This window comes from Blennius ocellaris (assembly GCF_963422515.1).
Source record: "Blennius ocellaris genome assembly, chromosome: 21".
Taxonomy (NCBI): Eukaryota; Metazoa; Chordata; class Actinopteri; order Blenniiformes; family Blenniidae; genus Blennius; species Blennius ocellaris.
Genome location: NC_137670.1, coordinates 19,042,867 through 19,063,684, shown reverse-complemented (window position 1 = coordinate 19,063,684; position 20,818 = coordinate 19,042,867). Strand labels below are relative to the sequence as shown.

At 42.2% G+C, this 20,818-nt stretch overlaps 1 protein-coding gene across 1 annotated transcript in view; it reads right to left on the bottom strand.

Annotated features, from left to right (window-relative positions):
• lrrc45 (leucine rich repeat containing 45) overlaps window positions 1–18,431 on the bottom strand; it is a 50,962-nt gene extending 32,531 nt beyond the window's left edge. The window contains exons 1-5 of the mRNA XM_080516897.1: window positions 18,347–18,431; window positions 5,504–5,806; window positions 5,200–5,261; window positions 5,058–5,128; window positions 16–194 (exon numbers count right to left, since the gene is read on the bottom strand). Of these exons, the coding sequence (XP_080373023.1) occupies window positions 16–194; window positions 5,058–5,128; window positions 5,200–5,261; window positions 5,504–5,765 (574 nt within the window). The 5' untranslated portion in view covers window positions 5,766–5,806; window positions 18,347–18,431. The remainder of the gene's footprint in view (window positions 1–15; window positions 195–5,057; window positions 5,129–5,199; window positions 5,262–5,503; window positions 5,807–18,346) is intronic.
• Between the last annotated feature and the right edge of the window lie 2,387 nt (window positions 18,432–20,818).

The window sequence follows — 20,818 nt, the reverse complement described above, 5'->3', positions numbered from 1 at the left end:
AGGATAGATCATCACCTAAAACTTCCAGTGTGCTGTTGCGCTTGAGAGCCAGAGCAAGTTCAGCTGCCCCCTGGTGGTTGATCTGATTGTTGCGCAGGTCCAGATGTGTGAGGGAGCTGTTTGAAGCCAAACCATCACAGAGACAAGAGAAGGCTTTGTCCCACACTCCCAGAGTATTCCACTCCAACACCAGTCTGCAAACATAATACACCAGCATTCTTCTCAAATGTTTGGGAAACGTATGGTTGCGAGTAGGGTTGCGAAGGGGCGGAACATTTCCGGAAACATTCTGGAAACTTTCCATGGGAAGTTAAGCTGGGGGATTTGGGAAATATTCCAAATTAAATAAGTATGTATAATTTAACTGAACTGTCACTGAGCTGCCGATGCACGTGGCCACCTAAATAAAATGACTTTAGAACAAATGTACTGTCAATAAGTTTGAAAATTCACTAAATTAGACTACAACCAAGCGCAGGTTGCTGTGTTGAGGCCTGCAGGACAGGTGATCACATAGTTTAACACAACACACTGAATTTGAACTCATAATTCATATTGCCTATAAATAGATCGGTCGTAATTAATTTCAGGGGACCAGAGGAAGTAAATGGCTTGTAAAGTAACTTAAATATATATTTTAAAAACTCAACATTAATAAGGATTCCTCCTGCAGTAAATCAAGCTGCTAACTAAACGCTTTTTTCAAGGTGACTGAAAGCACAAACAGAAAACATTATTCATTCACAGCAGTCACACAGGTGGAGGTAAACTGCGTTGTAGCCACAGCTGTCCTGTCCTGGGCTGCTGACAGTGGTTGTAGTATTATTCAAAACCATGCATTGGAGCAACAGCTGTCCTGTTTTCCCTGTTCCCACAAATTCCCGTTAATTCCCGTAAATTCCCATGGAAAGTTTCCAACTTTGAAAATTCCCAGAATTTTGCAACCCTAGTTGCAAGATAGTAGTGATATTAACATTCACAACATACATATGCGATACATAAATTGCGAGTGAACTGCGATAAACAAAGTCTCCATACATTGTGCATTTGTGAAAACTGTGGCATCGGCTTTAAAATCCCAGAAGAGAAAGAATGCTGTTATTTGGAAGTACTGATTCCAGTATACAAAAGCATCACCATCATTTACTTAAAAGTTTGTATATTTATCACAAGTTGTATCACAATCGTAATACTAGATGACATTATTGCATTATTGTGTAGCCTTGGTCACATTTACAAACTGAACTTGATAAAAAACAAAAGTGTCTTTGATAAGTTTTATTGTGTTTACAGCCCACTGAGCAAAAACACATCCGTCCATCTAGGCCATCACAACTGGTTGAAAATAAATGTTTTAACCAGGCTGTAATCTGGACATCTATACGACATCCAGAACTTGTTGACAAATGACGGAAAAATGATGGACATTATTAAAAATGTTAACATCTGAGAAACCCAGAATCGGTTGAAAGAGTTATTGATTTGTCATTAAAATATTGAGGAAGTAGATCATGACAGACAGGAGGAGACAGCATGTGAAGTTTAATGTCGGAGTTATGACCATTTATTGTTTTAGTCACAAGGCATTAAACTTTTTAAGTCTCCATGGAGACTTAAAAAATGTATAGTGCTCTTGCTTTATTGACAGAAGATCTTGGGTTCAAATCCAGCTGGACTGTGTAAATTACTTTTGTGTGCATGTGTTTCCTCAGGGTTCCCTGCTTTCCTCCCATATTTCAAAACAATGCATGCAATTGGTTATGCTGAAGTCTGTATGTGTCCTTTGTAAGAGTGATGAACTGTCCTTTTTCTTTTGAAATGTATTTTCATTGAGGTGTGATGTGATGTTCAGACAAGACATGAATACAATGTCAAAGATCGACATATAAAAAAAAACTTTTACATTGGCTCATCTGAGGACATCTTCTGAATGTAAAATATTGACATCCATATGATCTCCAGAAAAGACATCCAGACAACATCCAAGAAAGACGTATAAAAAAACGTTCTTTCTGGCCCTTCTGAGGACGTCTCCTGCGAGAGACGTCTTTTACACATGTTTTGGACCACTTTTTGCTCAGTGGGCATCCTCTCAAATGAACAATGTCTACATAGTTTTGCTTAGACTGTCCCTCCATGCTGCCTTCGTATTTGCTCTTCTGGCACTGCAAAATCTACAGGGATGCGGTTCCAATGACATGACAACTATGCAGTGAAATAAGTTAAAGTTAAAGTTTAACTTTGTGTCTAAAAACTTGAGAAACTGAGATAACTTTGGCTCATGAAAGCTGATGAGACAAGAGCACAAAGACATTATTCTAAACAAGGTCCTGCAAAGTGTCCCCTCACAGGCACAATTGCAAAAATCTAACTTTTTTGCTGCCATAAAAATTTAGATAAGAAAATATTTTTAGGGAAATCGAATGTAATAGCTCCACACCAAAAACAACACAGCAAAGCAGAAAAACACATAAACACTATTTCTAAGGATGCGATTTTGAGTTTTATAACTACAAAAAAGATGACCGTCAGCATCGCTTTAAAATAATACTAAGATCTCTGAAAGAAACCTAGTGTCATTTTTCTTTGATAGTTTTTCATTTTATTCACTGGATATTACAGAGCTGGGAGACGAGAGACCAAGTATCATTTTAGAATAGTTTAGGATTTTGTTATTGCATTAAATATAAATGTTTATGATATATCTGGTACTGAATCAAAGGAAAATAATCTGACTTGGTTGCAAAAGGGTTCCTATGATATATTTAATGTTTTACTGGCCCATCTGCACAATCCATCCATCTTCTGTATTGCTTCATCCTGTTCAGGGCTGCACAGCACTAGAGACAATCCCAGCTGACTATGGACGAGGACACAGGGCAAAACAGAATGGGCAAGGACAGCGTAAACTTGGATGGATGAGGACACAGGGTAAACTTGGATGGGCGAGGACACAGGGTAAACACGGACAGGCAAGGACGCAGGGTAAACTTGGATGGACGAAGACAGGGTACACCTGGACGGGCGAGTACAGGGTAAACCTGGATGGGCGAGGACACAGAGTAAACCCGGACAGGGTAAATATGGACGGGCGAGGGCCTGTGGTAAACTTGGATGGACGAAGACAGGGTACACCTGGATGGGCGAGTACAGGGTAAATTTGGATGGGCGAGGACACAGAGTAAACCCGGACAGAGTAAACATGGACAGGCGAGGAGACAGGGCAAGCCTGGACGGACGAAGACCAGGTAACCCTGGACGGGTGAAGACACAGAGTAAACCTGGATGGGCAAGGACAGGGTAACCCTGGACGGGTGAAGACACTAATAAACCTCATGTGCATGTTGTTAGACTGTGGGAGGAAATCAGAGTAGCTGGAGGAAACCCATGCGCACACATGCAAACTGGAGAACTGAAAGGCCTAGCTAGTATTTGCACCCCTGACCGTCTCTCTATGAGTCAAGGGGACTCAACATGGTGCCACAATGAAGCTCCACCTGCACCATCACACTCTAAAACTGGAAGGTTATTGAATGATTTTGATGTTTACCTATTATTTAACTCTTTCTTACATGTATTGAATTTATTGTTAGCTGTTATCAACCAAGGAGAGGTAGATATAACTGAAGATAAAAATATCTGAAGATCGAGTGACATCTGACCAGGAAGTATTCATTGAGACTGGAAGATTCAATAGTAGAAGTAGGGATGCACCGATCCTATGAGGCTCCACACCTCGCTCCAGCACCGGATCCTCCTCACTGACACTCCTGCAGGTAGTTAACTAATTGATTGCTCCCACCTCTTAAGCCCTGCAGTGAGGAGGTCCAGTGCCAGAAGATTGTCTCTGTTCTGAGTCACCAGCTCCTCTCATGAGCTCCTCGACTCCCTGCTTCAATCGTCCTCGGCCACCCCGCCTCGCTGGGCAGCTCTCCCTGCTGCAGTCTCCTCGCCTGCGCACTCTGCATCCCAGAGTCTCTATTCCCTCGTCTTCCAGGTCTTGCAATAGAAATACATTGCTAATTGAACCTGCTCTGCCTCCTGGTCTGCTTTTGGGTTCCAGAAACTCCACGCATCGGCTCTCAGTCATAACAAATCCAGGTTCTTTGACTTCCGAGCCGATCCCCAAATTTGAATATCTGCCAATACCGGTATTATTCCGATACCAGAGCTCTGTTTGCTTTAATAATGTTATCATTATTGTTTTTATATGAGGGTGTAATAAACTCCTCTCTACAGTAAAGTATGAAATATACAAATGTATGCATGTATTCACTTAAAAGACAACTTGAGTTTAGTATAAGGTCAGAAAAGGAAGCGGTACAAAGTATTTTTGTTCCATTTGGACAACATGGGGGTCTGGGTGATGTCATCATCTCATAATAAACTTGTTATAACTTTAAAACCTCAGAATCAATAATTCCTGGAGAAATTCTTTAGCAACGCAGCACAAACTGCAATTTTTACAGCACTAACGCAACACAAATGATTGGGACTAGCCGAGCCGTTCTCTTCGACGAGCTGGCGTTATAAAACGGTGATGTCTGGCTGCAGAGTCCGCCTCGCTGTACAACAGCTCTACAAACATTCACATAGATGCGTGCAGGGTTTTTTTTGGTGTAAAATCCATCTAAACAGGGACATGTCGGATAGCGCTACTTCCGTAGCATGCTAAACTGGCTGCAAACTGTGGAAAGGATTTCCTGACTCATTACTCCTCGTCTCATTGAGACCCACCTCCCTCCAGAAAAGCCATTCCACAGTTTGCAGTGAGGAGAACAGCCAGAACAGAAACACGTGGACTCATTTCAGCAGAAGCACATGCGTCTTCATGGATCGGAAACCTCCGCAGGTTGGATCAGACATTTCCGATCCGTGAATTACGTTCATATCGGAACCCGATACCAATACTGGATCGATTCGGCCCCATCCCTAAGTAGAAGGAAAGGAACAGTGAAGCAAAAAAAAGATTCCATAGAGTGGCTGTTTCATCAGGGGAAACTGGTGACACTCTAGTAGCAGTAAATGCCGTGAAGAAAAGACGAGCGCATCCCCACCTGTGCAACGTCTTGTTATGTGCCAAAAGCTTTCCCAGCACCTCAGCCCCCGTTGACCTCAAGTTATTCCCCTGTGAAGAAAAACTTCACTTGAACAAGGACATCCACAGGCCAAACAGAGAAAAGACAATGCAGGCACTACCTTCAGATCGAGAATTCTCACTGTTGTGTTCTCAAACAGTCCGGACAGCAGAGCTCTGGCACCTGCATCACATGGCACAAAGCCCGACGGGTTTGAGTGAATGATTCTGCCAGGATTTTATTGTTTGTCACAGACAGACAGAAATTGTGCTGTTTGTGGGAGCTGTGTTTCATGACACATTTCTGATCTTTGAAATGCCTGCAGCATTCATCAATTTATTATTTTTAACAGAAAATGTCCTGAATTTAATTAATTCTGGCCCCAAGGCCTGATGTTTGAGCCCCTGTCTCATCGTGATACGTACCTTCCTCAGTGAGCATGCAGTCACTGAGCAGCAGCTCTGTGAAAACCGTGTCTTCGTGGAAGGCCTTGGCAAGCACAGAGCAGGTATCTGCAGACAGACCCTGTCCACACAGGTCCAGTCGGGACCCCTGAGCAGACCACCTCTCCTGGAGCTGAGACATCACACTCTCCTGAGGCTCCACACCCTCTTCCTTACACAGACGCAGGAATGTCCGTCTGAAGTCCTCCATCCTGGATGAATAGTCTGGATCATCTGAGAGCATCAGAGAGGACCACTGTCTCCTGCTGTCCTCGGTGTCTTGTCCTGTCCACCAATTATAGAGCAGCCACAGTTTACAAAGTGAAATATTTGTTTTAGGTAGCATCACTGCAGATCCCTCACACCCTGGACACAAACTCTTCAAACTCCTCCCCTCTGGCAGGCGCTACAGATCACTGTCCGCCAAAACAACTCACCACAGAAACAGTTTCTTCCCCCAGGCTGTCACTCTGATGAACACTACTTTGTCACTGAATGCCAGAACGGCTGCTGAGGATTCACCTGGAACAAACGGTCACTGTGACTGTACATATATCATTTAATTCAAATAATCAACGTGATCTGAACGTTAACTACCTCATGTTATTTCATCATCCCTTTGCACTATTCAACACTGCGCTCTTATCTATTATTTTATTTATTCTAGTACATATTAGTCTTTAATTACTTGTTTATATTTTTGTTTATTGTCATTATTTAATGTTTACATTTGTACAAAGAGAGCACTGTCTACCACTACTACTACTAAGTCAAATAAATCCCTTGTATGTTAAACATACCTGGAAAATAAAGCTGATTCTGATTCTGACTACATGAAACCAAGAGTGGTGTTTGACGTGGGGTCGAACCAGTCATTACAACAATGCTCTTTAACAAAGACATCCAGTTTTCAGAGAACAGCATTACCAGTTAAGGATGAGGCCAATTCGATCCAGTATCGGTATCGGGTTCCGATATGAACGTAATTCACAGATCGGACATTTCTGATCCAACCTGAAGAAGTTTGTGATCCATGAAGACGCATCTGTGCCTCTGCTGAAGTAAGTCCACAAGTGTTTCTGTTCTGGCTGCTCTGCTCTATTCGCTGCAAACTGTGTAATGGCTTTCCTGAATGGAGGTGGGTCTCAATGAGACGAGGCGTAGCCGAGGAGAACGGCTCGTTCCTCTACAGTAGCAGGTGATTCACACCTCCGTCAAGCTGCGTCCTCCTCCACCCTAAACTCCCTGACAATAGCCTCAATCATTTGTGTTGCGTTAGAGCTGTAAAAATTGCAGTTTGTGCTGCATTATTAAATAATTTCTCCAGGAATTAATAAAGTGATTGTGGGGTTTTAATGTAGTTTTTATGATGAGATGATGACATCATGCAGACCCCCACATTGTCCAAATGGAACAAAAATATTTTGTACCGCTTCCTTTTCTGACCTTACACTAACCTCAAGTTGTCTTTTGAGAGAATACATGCATACATTCAACATTTCATACTTTATTGTAGAGAAGAGTTTATTACTGCCTCATATAAAATCAACAATAATGATCTGGTATCGGAATAATATCGGTATCGGCAGATATTCAAATGTGTGTATCGGGATCGGATCGGAAGACAAACAACCTGGATCAGTGCTTCCCTATTACCAGGGCTTTACAACACCATTGTCCTGCATGTTCTAGTTCTCTCCCTGCATCAACATAGCTGAATCTAATGATGATGATGTCATCACTAAGGTTGTGAAAAAGCCCAATAACCTCATCACAACCAGGTGTGCTGCAACTGAAAGAGAGCTAAAACATCCAGGACCAGGGTTGGACTCTCCTGCTTCACAAGGAGGAACAAATGTTGACCTTTTAATTAATGCAGTGCTTCTCAAATGGTGGGGCGAGCCCCCCTGGGGGGGCGTGGTGGGGTGTCAGGGGGGGCGTGAGGCAGGCGCGACTTTCAGTATTAGTGTCTTTATTCATGCTTGAATGATAAAAAAAGGGCCTCCAGCTCATTTTATTAATTTATTTTGATAATCAGGCGATTGTATGCAGAATGCTGGTGCCAGCAACTCATACAGTGGTTTATACAGATAAATAAATAAATATTATCAGGTTCTCAATGGTAGTACAATTCGGGGGGGGGGGGGGGGGGGGTTGAACATTTTTTTGTCCTCTAGGAGGGGTATGACAGAAAATAATTGAGATCCACTGAATTAATGGGATGAGATTATCTCTGCTGTTTATCGACAACGCTCATCACTTTACCTGCATCCTGCCATTTTACAACAGGACATTTTAGCAGAAAATTTGAATCAAATCTGGATGTGGTTGCTCAGCCAAAAGCATAGCCAGTTCAAATGAAACCAGCATGCCCATGGAGAAATGATGAACACTACTGTGACGGAGCAACGCCGTCAGTAACGGGGCAACGGCACACATTCACACACGCACGCTCATGCACACGCTCACACACACCCTGCGGCGCGCAGGCAACACACAAACGTACAACGTCACACACATTTCCTCACTCCCCCTCCGTACTTCACATCAAGTCATTCAATTAGTTCATCGCCCTCTTACCCAACTGTTAGCATAGCCAGACAGGGGTCCACACCTGACTGCTGTGGTTTACCTGCGCAAACATTCACACATTCACACTAGCTAGCTTCCAGCCGGTCTAGCGATTCTTAAGCCGCGTCTTGCTTCGGAAATTAAGGCATCTGTTAAACAAACCCAGCGACTAAAAACTACCCAAAACATGCTTTGTAAAGATATGCAGCATGTCCATGTCGGGAAACATTTAGCTGCTGCGGGAACAGAAATAACCATAAAGCTATTTGCTATTAGCAGACACAACAAAATCAATATGACATAGCAGATTAATACAAAAAGGCCAATGGAGTAGCAGGGTTAGGGTTAGATTTTAATTAATGCTCACTACCATCACCTTAGGCCCATACATTTGATGATGATAATGTAGTCTAGTCTATTCTAAAACTGAGAACAGTAAAGCATGAATGTAAAAACTAAAGTACAGCTACTTTATCTCTTATTATACTTTCTGTTGCACCAATAGTCTGTTATATTGTAAAACTTTGTTTTTCTGCCTCTGCTAATGACTTGTCTTTCAGTGTGTGTCACAGAAACATGGAGAGAACGACATGGGAAGAGACCACACATGCACTGAGGAGGTCGGGAGGAATTTTAATGTACAAATAAACAAATAAACAAAGCCTACACTGGCCTACTTCTCCTCCATGTGGTCGTACCACAGCGATGTAATCTTGCTGACTTGTGACTGTGCTTTAAATTGGAAACAATTAAACAGACTAGTACGGTATTGTAAATCAAGTAGCGCGGGGCTAAACCGGAAGTGTGATAACGCGCATGGCGCCGCCCACGCAAACTTCCGGAACGTGGTGAATAAAGCTCACGAGCACGGAGTCATGTGATCACGAGGCACTTTTGAATAATTATTTATTTTTCTTTCGGAATGGAATTATTTGCTGTTTTGCTGTATAAAATGTTTTTGTTTACTTTAGTAGAAAAATTGAGTATCCTTTTAAAGAAAGGAGGTGAATATTTATTTTCACTGATGTGATTGGTTAAGGAAAGTCATCCCATCCCTGGGGGAGGGGTTTACCCTTTAAAAGCAGGGTGGTACACGGTGTTGGGGAGTCTGTCCCTGCAGGTACCAGTGGTAGAAACTCCTGAAAGCAGTCAGGTTTTGTTTTCTCACTATAAATTAGGGATGTCCGATAATATCGGCGGGCCGATATTATCGGCCGATATTGACTTAAAAATTTAACATTTGGAAATATCGGTATCGGATTTTTACAACCGATATTGGAATTTCCGAGTCTGCATGAACGCAGCATGGGACGTTTACCGGCGCGCGCTTGATGACGTTTAACAACAACAAATACAACATGCTGTACTCGTGGCTAAGAAGGAGAAGCCCGGTGAATGAAATGTCCGTGGAGGACTGGAGGCTCAACCAGGCCCTCTTCCCTGCTGGACCAGTACCTGACTGCACCCTGCACCAGTGTTGACGGTGAACCAGCGTTCAGCACTGGTGCCAGTACCTGACTGCACCCTGCACCAGTGTTGACAGTGAACCAGTGTTCAGCACTGGTGCCAGTACCTGACTGCACCCTGCACCAGTGTTGACAGTGAACCACTGTTCAGCACTGGTGCCAGTACCTGACTGCACCCTGCACCAGTGTTGACAGTGAACCACTGTTCAGCACTGGTGCCAGTACCTGACTGCACCCTGCACCAGTGTTGACGGTGAACCAGTGTTCAGCACTGGTGCCAGTACCTGACTGCACCCTGCACCAGTGTTGACGGTGAACCAGTGTTCAGCACTGGTGCCAGTACCTGACTGCACCCTGCACCAGTGTTGACGGTGAACCAGTGTTCAGCACTGGTGCCAGTACCTGACTGCACCCTGCACCAGTGTTGACGGTGAACCAGTGTTCAGCACTGGTACCAGTACCTGACTGCACCCTGCACCAGTGTTGACGGTGGACCAGTGTTCAGCACTGGTACCAGTACCTGACTGCACCCTGCACCAGTGTTGACGGTGGACCAGTGTTCAGCACTGGTACCAGTACCTGACTGCACCCTGCACCAGTGTTGACGGTGGACCAGTGTTCAGCACTGGTACCAGTACCTGACTGCACCCTGCACCAGTGTTGACGGTGAACCACTGTTCAGCACTGGTACCAGTACCTGACTGCACCCTGCACCAGTGTTGACGGTGAACCAGTGTTCAGCACTGGTACCAGTACCTGACTGCACCCTGCACCAGTGTTGACGGTGAACCAGTGTTCAGCACTGGTACCAGTACCTGACTGCACCCTGCACCAGTGTTGACGGTGAACCAGTGTTCAGCACTGGTGCCAGTACCTGACTGCACCCTGCACCAGTGTTGACGGTGAACCAGTGTTCAGCACTGGTACCAGTACCTGACTGCACCCTGCACCAGTGTTGACGGTGAACCAGTGTTCAGCACTGGTACCAGTACCTGACTGCACCCTGCACCAGTGTTGACGGTGAACCAGTGTTCAGCACTGGTACCAGTACCTGACTGCACCCTGCACCAGTGTTGACAGTGAACCAGTGTTCAGCACTGGTACCAGTACCTGACTGCACCCTGCACCAGTGTTGACGGTGAACCAGTGTTCAGCACTGGTACCAGTACCTGACTGCACCCTGCACCAGTGTTGACAGTGAACCAGTGTATTCATACAGAACAATCTCCCTCTTACACACGAGGACATGGGGAAAGAAATAGACCAGTTATATGGACGAGTCAACTTCAGTCTTTGTTTTTGTTGCACTTTAAAGGAGGGCTGTTTTAATTTTGGGAGCATTTCTGTGCCTTTCTTGTTTATATTTACACTATTGTGTTACTCTTAAAAGAGATTGAGCCCAGTTTGAGTCTATTATTTGACAAGTTATGTCCAGTTATTCATTCATTGACTGTTTACAACTAATAGACTGAAGATATGCCTCTTCCTTTTTTTTTTATATTGTCTGTGGTGTTGTTGAGTTTGTTGTTGAGGTTTCTCTCTAACACTAAATAAATATGGCACTTTTTTCCATAATTTAAGTTGTTGTTCTCTTATTTTTCTCAGTGTGTACATTTGGAAAGCCATGTTTGATTCACATATGCATCCAGTGGGGCGTCACAATAAAATTAGGCATAATGTGTTAATTCCACAGTAGGAGATATTTTATGTTGTTGTTACCTAACAGTTTTGATGTAAAAAGCCAGCATATATCGGTATCGGTGATATCGGTATCGGTGATATCGGTATCGGAAATTAAGAGTTGGACAATATCGGAATATCGGATATCGGTAGAAAAGCCAATATCGAGCATCCCTACTATAAATATATTTTTTTCTCTTGCTGTAAATATATGTTTTTGTTTTCGCCACTGTGCATACTGAGCACCAGCACTATTCTTGGAGGAAAATGAATACACAGTCGACTTGCCATATGGATCGTGGTGGTTATTAATATTATCATTTGGACTGAATGAGAACCCCGCCACAACTACTTTAAAGAAATTGCAGGAGAGCTGAGAATAAAGTTACCAAACTTTATGAGAACACATTCTCAATTCCGCTTTTGAACACTTTGTATGAATCCCTTGAGGTCTTCTCCTCTGCCTTTAAAACAACTGTGGTGGAGTCCACTAAGGGGCGCGTCATGGGGTATACGTGAAAACCACGAGGTCCCAATTTTTACACATAAATCAGCTATAATTGATTGCTTCTTTTATTAGTTCATATTTTGGCTCGTCATTTTGAGACTTAACAAGATACTGGGATTTTTGGAAAACCACCTGAAACGAAAATGCTCCTAAAATCTCTAAAACCACACTAGCGAGCAACTCCAAGGCTAAAGCTACTAGCAAGAGCACTTTAGACATGAGCATGTCAGCGGCATTCAGAAACATTGTGAAGGAAGTTATTCAAGAAGAAATTAATGGCCTCCGAGAAGAAATGAAGCGGTCCATTTCTCCAGTAAAGGTTGTCCTGGATGAATAATGACAAGACACATGATCATTTCGCCCAAACTTTCTATGAAATGTCGTTGCACCTGTTACAATGACAATAAAATTATTCTGATTCTGATCATGAAGAAGGGCTGAACAACCTGTATGTGTGTGTGTGTGTGTGTGTGTGTGTGTGTGTGTGTGTGTGTGTGTGTGTGTGTGTGTGTGTGTGTGTGTGTGTGTGTGTGTGTGTGTGTGTGTGTGTGTGTGGATATTACAGTATATTATTGCCACTGAGTTCATGTAACAACTTTACAATTTTGTAAAGAGATACTAGAAATACTAAAGTTATCAAAGTGGTGGACCTGCACTCAACAAAATCCAGACTTATGTTAGATGAAAAATAGTCTTTTAATTTAAATATAGTCTCTGTGTGTTGAGTTGACATTAATTCCGTGGTTTTCCCTCAATAAATATCCATTACAAGCTTCACTCTTCAGGAGAAAAACAATAATGCAATTAATTACAGGAAATTATGCAATTGATTGGTTGGTTTTTGTATCGATTGACAGCACTCATTTCTATATTTACAATTAGACTAGCAGCAGTACAACAGTGACATTTATGTTTTCCTCTGAAGCTGGATGGCCGTAGAAAGAATGACTCAGTGAACGAGTTGATGAACATGATAACTTGTGAGTCACCGTTCATTAAAGTGACTCGCAGGTTTTAAACCATTCGTTCAAACTCGAACATCCAGTCCAGTTTCATCTTGAGTGGACCAGACTAGTAAAATATTATTCTATTCTATTCTATTGCTATAATAACCTTTAAATTTACACTTCAAAGTTTCTCTTTGTTGTGGTCACAGTGTAAATTGACATTGAAATTGTCTATAATTTTACAAGGGCAAACAGTTAGTACTGAAAATTATTACAATTTCAACATAAAGTTGCACAGCCCACATTTTGTGACCACGCATCCTGTGCGCACAGGACGCGCCAACGGTACGAGCCAACTGCGCATGCGTCAGAGCTTTTGCGAGGAAATCCTCCGTCTCCCCGTCTGAGCAATCACAATTTTAAAATAAATAAAGATAGCCACACGGCTCAAAACTCTTGAAGTGAAAGATAAAGTACTTTAGGAAAGGCCCCTAGGTGAATTGAGTTTGAGACCCTTGTTGGAGGATGAGGAGGATGAGGAGTGAGGGCCCTGATCCCTGCTCTCTCCCAAGCAGTTCTCCCCCAAGAGAGCAGGCTGCAAGAACAATGGGGAGACAATAAAACAGCAGGGGGGGGGGGGGGGGGGGGGGGGACAGCAACCTGAGAGGGCCACAAGCCCCAGGTTGGAAAAGCCCCATCATTGGTCGAACCCGACCCGGATACAGCGGGTGTCCGAAATGCAACCAACTGCCCCCCACTTCTCAACCTGGTCTCCAAGCAGAGAGGACGTCTCTGCAGCACCGGGTCAAGAGAGCACAAAGTGAGTCACAAGAACCAGACCACGGTTCAGCCCGCTGGCGAGCAGAACACACTGTTTGGACTATCCTTTTTCTTTTTTTCTTTTTGTGGATCCTGGGTGCCAGACGCGAAGCTGCGTCTTCTCCGAGCCTCGCCAGAACTTTCTCCCTCTCTCTCCTTCATTAACCCCTCGTGTGTGTGCGCGCCTGCCCGTATCCCACCACCGCGTGTTAACTGATGGAGTTAAGCTCTCCACATAGCCACATTTAGCATCCAAACTGCTAGCTTGTGCCATTGTGATACCTCCGTATCGCCACCAGAGTTTGACGCATGTCTCAACATCCAGTTAAACTCCGGCGCTACAGTAATGATTGGGCCCTGGTGAGCCCGCTTGCTCTGAGCGTCCCCCCATGCATGCGCGCGATGGCCGTCTTGTTTATCTGGTCGCCAAGCAACCGCCACATCCCCAGAAAGAGCGAGTCAAACATCCTGAGTGGCTGCGTGAGTCATCACAGTCTCTCTTTACGCCCACCTGGTGGTCGCATCGAGTCATTGCGCTCTCCCTCCGCGGCCCCTCGTGGTCGTCACGGTCACCGCCCCGAACCAGACGCCTGCCTCCCTCTGGCGTCCGTTCGAGGTCATTACACCCATTCACACCGACCGTCCAAGGTCTGCTGCCACCTGGTGGACACCTGTGGTCATTACATCCCCACTCAGACCCACACACACACACACACACACACACACACACACACACACACACACACACACACACACACGCACACAACCTTTCTTTGTACATAGTGTTTGCTGTTTAGTAGATTAGATCTCCGTGTTTGACGATGATGTTACTTGATTGTGTTGGTTTAATAAATAATTTCTGAATTATTTATGAATTAATGCATTTTTGTGAATAAATGCCTGTTGGCTGAATTGATCGATTCCTGGTAATTATTGTGTATTTATTGTTGACAATTCACTGGTTTAAAACAGTCTGTGCTTGAATCTCACACCTTCCTTGTTATTTAAGATTGTTATATTTTGCACAAGAATAGTAACTAACTTAAATAACCCTTTTTACAAATGACACTGACATTTTGGTATTAGATATTTCCAGTTTAGCTGGTGGTGCCCCAATTTTATTTTTATTTGATAAATCAATTTATTCAAATTAATAATTTTTCATTAATAAATTATTTTTGATAATTTATTAACTTTTGAGTAATGACTCAATTACTCTAGGAGTTGTTAATGAGTAAATGACTGTTTACTTCCATTAATAATTTAAATTTTTCATAAATGACTTCAGCGATCTATTATTTACAGTAATCTTTAATGCTAATAACCAACCATAAATCCCAACAGGAGGATGAAGATATCTATGACATCCCTGTTGCTCTCATCACTATTAGTGACATCTTCAGGCCCCAGAACATCTTGGTTGTCATTGACGGAGAAGTTGTTCAGTTTCCCAACACATTCATGGTCAGTGTCGCCACAGTTACCTTAAAAAGTAATCTGATTACTGATTACTAGTTACTCCTTTAAAATGTGACTTGTGCACAAGGGCTGCACACATTTTTGTGCTTCAAACAAACAGCACACAACAACAGAAACCTGACTGGAACAGTTCACAAGTGTTACGTATTTCATGCCAAAGGCAATTGAATGTAACAGTTAAGTTTATGCTTTTTTTTTGTTTGGAATGAAAAATGATATTGTGTGATGTAGAATGGCCTTTCATTTTGCTGAAAACAAAAACAAGGTCTCCTCCCTGACTGTATTGATCCGCTGTTAAAAAAAGTGGATAATATTGTACTTTCATTTTCGAAATGATTGCATTGTTGATTAATATTCTGCCAGCCAGTATGTATATGCTCATGTTGGAAAGTGCTTTTAATCTGACGATAAATGGTTTCATGCTTTGTTGATGTTTTTGCTAGGTTTAAGTGTCTTTGAAATGGCATTTGGGATTATGTTATATTCATCACTTGTGATGAAAGTTATGATTAATGTCCCTTTACACGACACCAGTGTGCGGATACAGTGGATCCGCACACTGGTGTTGTGTAAAGGGACCCCCAAACAGCGAAGAAAATGTTGCGGATACACTCGTATTCATTGTCATGTAAATGGAACCATAGGTGTGACTAGGGCTGCAACAACAAATCGATAAAATCTATCAAATTTAATTATTAAAAGTGTTGGCAACGAATTTCATTATTGGTTCATTGTGTTGCGCAATTTATTAATCACTCGACCGTCTCTTAGTAACATTAAAATTGCGGCGAGGCACTGGAGAGCGCTCCGATGCTCGGGAGACATCGTCTGGGCACGCTCCGGTGTCTAGCTGGTCGCACTCCGACGGGGGGAGACGTCACCAAAGCTGACTGGCGTTTGCTCTCAGAAACAACATGAATGTTGCGGCATGGCACTCGAGCTGCCGGAGCATGCGCTGATGCAGGGAGACATCACTGGGGCGTGCTCCGGCGGCCCGCCTACTTTTTAACCTACCTTCTGCGGAGGAAACACACAAGATTTGGCTGTGATTTACCTTCTCACTTTACCTCACTGCTCCGTACCGCTCCACACTGCTGTTTGATCTTGTAAAAATATAGACAATTGCATTCTATGCACTGTGACCACAACAAAAAAAATGTCTAAATTTAAAGGTTATTATAGCAATATTCTACCAGTCTGGTCAACTCAGGATGAAACTAGACTGTATGTGGTCCCTGAAGTACAATACATCTTATTTAATAATTATCTTGTATTCATCTTATAAACATGTGTGTATATATGTATTTATATTGTATACATCTTTGTATTGGTTTCGTTATGTGCTTTTAAATAATCATAACATATTTGGTGTTTGATTCGTTCAATATGAACTGGTCCTACAATCTGAAAAAAATGTTTCACCGATTCATCGATTAATCAAAAATAATAATGACCGATTAATCAATTATTAAAATAATCGTTAGTCGCAGCCCTAGTTGTGACTCCCTCCATGCTGCTGCCAGATGTCACCCAGCAGGGGGGCCTACAGCCACTGCACCCAGCATCTGATCTCTCTCGTCAGGCAAGGAAGGACTCAACTCCAGTTTTCCCCAGGAATGAAACCTGGAAAACCACAGCTCACAGAACTTTGCCTTTTCCTTCAACAAGCAGAACAAAGTCATCACAGATCAAGAGACCAGCTCCTCTGATCTGCAAAGGGACAACCAGGACGTTACAAAGACTGCTCCTAAATCACCAAGGTTCAGCTTCTACTTCTTCTCCTACTGCACCACGTGGCCAAACAGCGTGAAACCAGCTTCCCTCCGGCCAGGACCACAACAACCAAACTCCTTCTTCAAAGAAATTCAGGACAACTACTGGGCTTCAGATGATTAATTAAACATTACGCAATGCACAGAACAGTTAAACTTTTATGAAGATGTGTTAATTCTATTACCTGTGATTGAGTTCTTCTGGTCATGATATTAGGAGTAGTTTTCAACCTGTAAACCAACATTAGCTCTGCCACAGACACAGGGTTGGCATGCTAATCATTGTTTTACTCACTTGTTAACTTGCAGTCCTACATCACATCAAAAAAAATCACACACATAAATGAACACCATCTGACAACTCCAGACGTTTTACAAAGCAAATTGCATTCACATTATGATTTAGGGGCTGTCCACATCATGAAACCAGTTCACCTAAACGAGCTGTTTCTGGCCTGTCATCCACATGAAGCGGTTATAGAAGTGTGAAAAGAGGTGTTTTTAAACACGTGTCCCAGAGTGGGGAAATTCTAAAACCCCGGCAAAGTTGGAAAAAACAATTATCTGTGGAAAAAATATGGCCTTGGGCCCCCCTCTTCCCCCCACTGCAGTCTGTGATGTCATCAAATAACCACAACAATCAGGAAGTACAAGCTCAGGTGGAGCTGCAGAAGCTACTGACACTAGCAGCAGGAGGAGTCGGCCACAGACTTACAGAACTTGAGTTATATAGAGGGTTCTGAGCAGGTTCTAAGTTCTATGTGCTCTGTCTCCTTCTGTGTTGTTGGTGAGTCACAGCACCCCTACAGGCCTGGCATGTGTACTACATGCCCTGAAAAGCCTGTGTTGAGCCATGTTCATAGTGACGTGTGGACAGAGGTTTTTGGAGAAGTCTGGGGAGAAAAAAGATTGTTTTTCTCGTCGTATGGATGTGGCCTTTGTCTTAAATAAGAATACACTCAGGAAGCAGATGAAAGACGAGCTTCCATGTACCTTTGATGTCATCCCAGAGAGATGCCTTATTAACCCATAACTTAATAATTTATTTAAAAAAAAACAAAAAACAATTGGTGACCAAGGATGAATACCGGTGTATTTTAACACATAGTGATACATAGATCTTTTGAAAAAGTTTTGCTGAACAAAAAATGGTAAAAGGATATATTTAAATATAGACATTTTCATGACTTGTTCCACTTTGCACCAAACGAAATGGAACGTTTTGTGACAACCAGTATTTCTCAGTAATTGTGCTCTCATTATACAGATGCGTATTCAAACACACTGTAGCAGTGATCTCACCACATTAACTACAATTACATAAAACAACTAAAACCGTGGATTTTCACGACATATGCAAGATCCCGGACCTGCAGAATGACCTGATTAAACCCACATTATGATGAATGAACCAGTGGATGTGGATCATTTATTATGTTTAAAAAGTGCAGGGGGCAGAGAAGGCAGGCTGTGTTGAGCAGCATCAGTTTGACCTCATTCTGAATGAAGGCGTAAGTACAGACCACAAAGACGAAGCGTTTTCTTCACAACTAATCAAAGTAGTTCGAGACACAATCACAGACCTGGCCGAATGGAACACTGCTCCGGTTCTTCTGAGCAGTAATAACACAGCTAACGGTGATCAACTGGGTTCTTCTGAGCAGTAATAACACAGCTGACAGTTGAAGGAAGCCGAGCGCAGACAATGTAACAAGGAAGTTTAAAAACGACGCACTGCATCTTGGGTAGTGAAGTTTATCAACATTAGACTTCTGGAAGCAAACGATGTAACTGCCCACTTCAGCAAAAGTTGTATCATCAACAAGTTGTATTATCCAAATAACAAGAGCATATCAGTCTGTGTTTGCTGTCAATTTTGCGAGTTGTGATGATTTTAGTGGCTTAAAAATCTCCTTCACCGCGGAGGGCGTCCTCATCCAAGATGGCGACCACGCCGTACGTCAGATGAACGCGGCCTCGACTGAGATGAATTATATGTAGTTCATTAAATGTTTACGTGTGTACTTATTGGATGGAGTGGAAGGGGATAGAAATACTTTACTTTGTCAGAAAAGATGTTTGAAGGAAAATGTAGCATTGCCCCCGTACAACATATAGTAAAAAAAATGTAATAGAATAAAAAGTTAAAATATCAACAAGACAAAATCATTATCGTGATCGGCATTGTTCAGGAAACATGAGGTGGCTGGGTAAGGGGTCCAACAGATGTGGTGCAAAAGGATTGTCGGACAACTCATGCACAAAACTGCAACCCTGGACAACTCGTCCATGGATGAGATTTCAGAATTCTTTTTAAGAAAATATATTCTGTACATTCTACTTTTGCATATTTTTATTTCTAACTGATGTCTTATATATTTTTCATATATCTAGTCCACATATATTTAGCATAGTATCATATGGCTTTGTTTTTCTTTGTTTACCATTTTCTTAATAGCAAACAAATTGAAGTGCATGTAATTATTTTTTTAGGAATTACTTTTGATGAAAAGCTCAGTTGGAAGCCACATATAAATATCTTGAAGTCAAAATTAGTAAAAAAAAAAAAAAAAAAAAAGTATTCTCTGAGCCATTTTATGTTTCATACGTATGTGTTTATTGTTAATTTCTGCATGTGCTCTCCTGCTGGCTGGCCGTTGTCCGTGCACTGTTTGTGTTTATTTATGCATTTATATTATTTGAGTCCAGTTGTATCTATGTGTTTACTTTGCAATATACAAGTCTGGTTTAAATGTCTTTATGTTTACTTCTACAGGAACAATATTTGAATCTGGTTTTATATATGGACGTGCTTACTTTTCCATGTATTTGAGTCTAGTTTTATATATCTATCTATCTAACTGTCTATCTATCTATCTACGAATCATAGACATAAAAAAGAATAGACGCCGCTTTGCTCCTCCCTCTTGCCCTATTGGAACTGGCGAGCAGTGGCGCCGCCATCTTGGCCCGGTCGTCCGTTCCGCTCTGTCTAATTTGCTTGACAGGAGCAAAGAAGTGTCAGAGACTTTAATCAATCATCACTCGTTGAATACTGAACTGATCTTCACCTGGTTTTCTTTCTTGCAAAATTCATACATGTAGTTGTGATACTGGACACATGGTTTGGTGTATTTTGATGTTCATGGTGGAATAAATAATAACGAATGTTCTGATTTGTGATCTATGATAAGTAATTTATAAACCACAACACACGCACGCACACACACACACACACACACACACACACACACACACAAAATGTGACAATATGAAGCAGATTGTGCACCACCCAGCCATTTTAATAAGTTGACAAAATTATGTGAATACATTGTAAACGCATATATAAGATACAACACAATAGACAAGTTATTGATCAGAACACAATCTAGATTTTTTTTTTGATTAATTAATTTCAGGCATATAGAAGTTCACATGTGTACAATCACACCAATATCCATATAGTCTGTACACACACACACACACACACACACACACACACACACACACACGTATATATATGGGTATATACAGACTATATGGATATTGGTGTGATTCTACACACATGAAGTGCTGTATGCCTGAAAAATATTCATTTAGAATGAATTTTAATTATTTTATTAATTAATTTTAAATGTGTGTGTGTGTGTGTGTGTTGCGTTGTGTTTTTTAAATTACCTATCATTGATTAACACTATCATTGTTTATTCCACCATGAACATCAAAATACACCAAACCAGTGTCCAGTATCACAACTACATGTATGACGTTTGCAGGAAAGCAAACCGGGTGAAGATCAGTTCAGTATTCAGCGAGTTATGATTGATTAAAGTCTCTGACACGTCATGGCTCCTCACAAGTAGATGAGACTGAGCGTAGCGAACGACCGGGCTAAGATGGCGGCGCCACCGATCGCTCGCGCTCGTCGGGAGCAGCGATTCTTGCGGCGTCTACTCTTTATTATGTCTATGGTACAAATCATAGTAACCAACAGCATTCTACATATATATGTCTATGTCGAGTGATAAGAAGAGGATACGGAAATACGACATGAA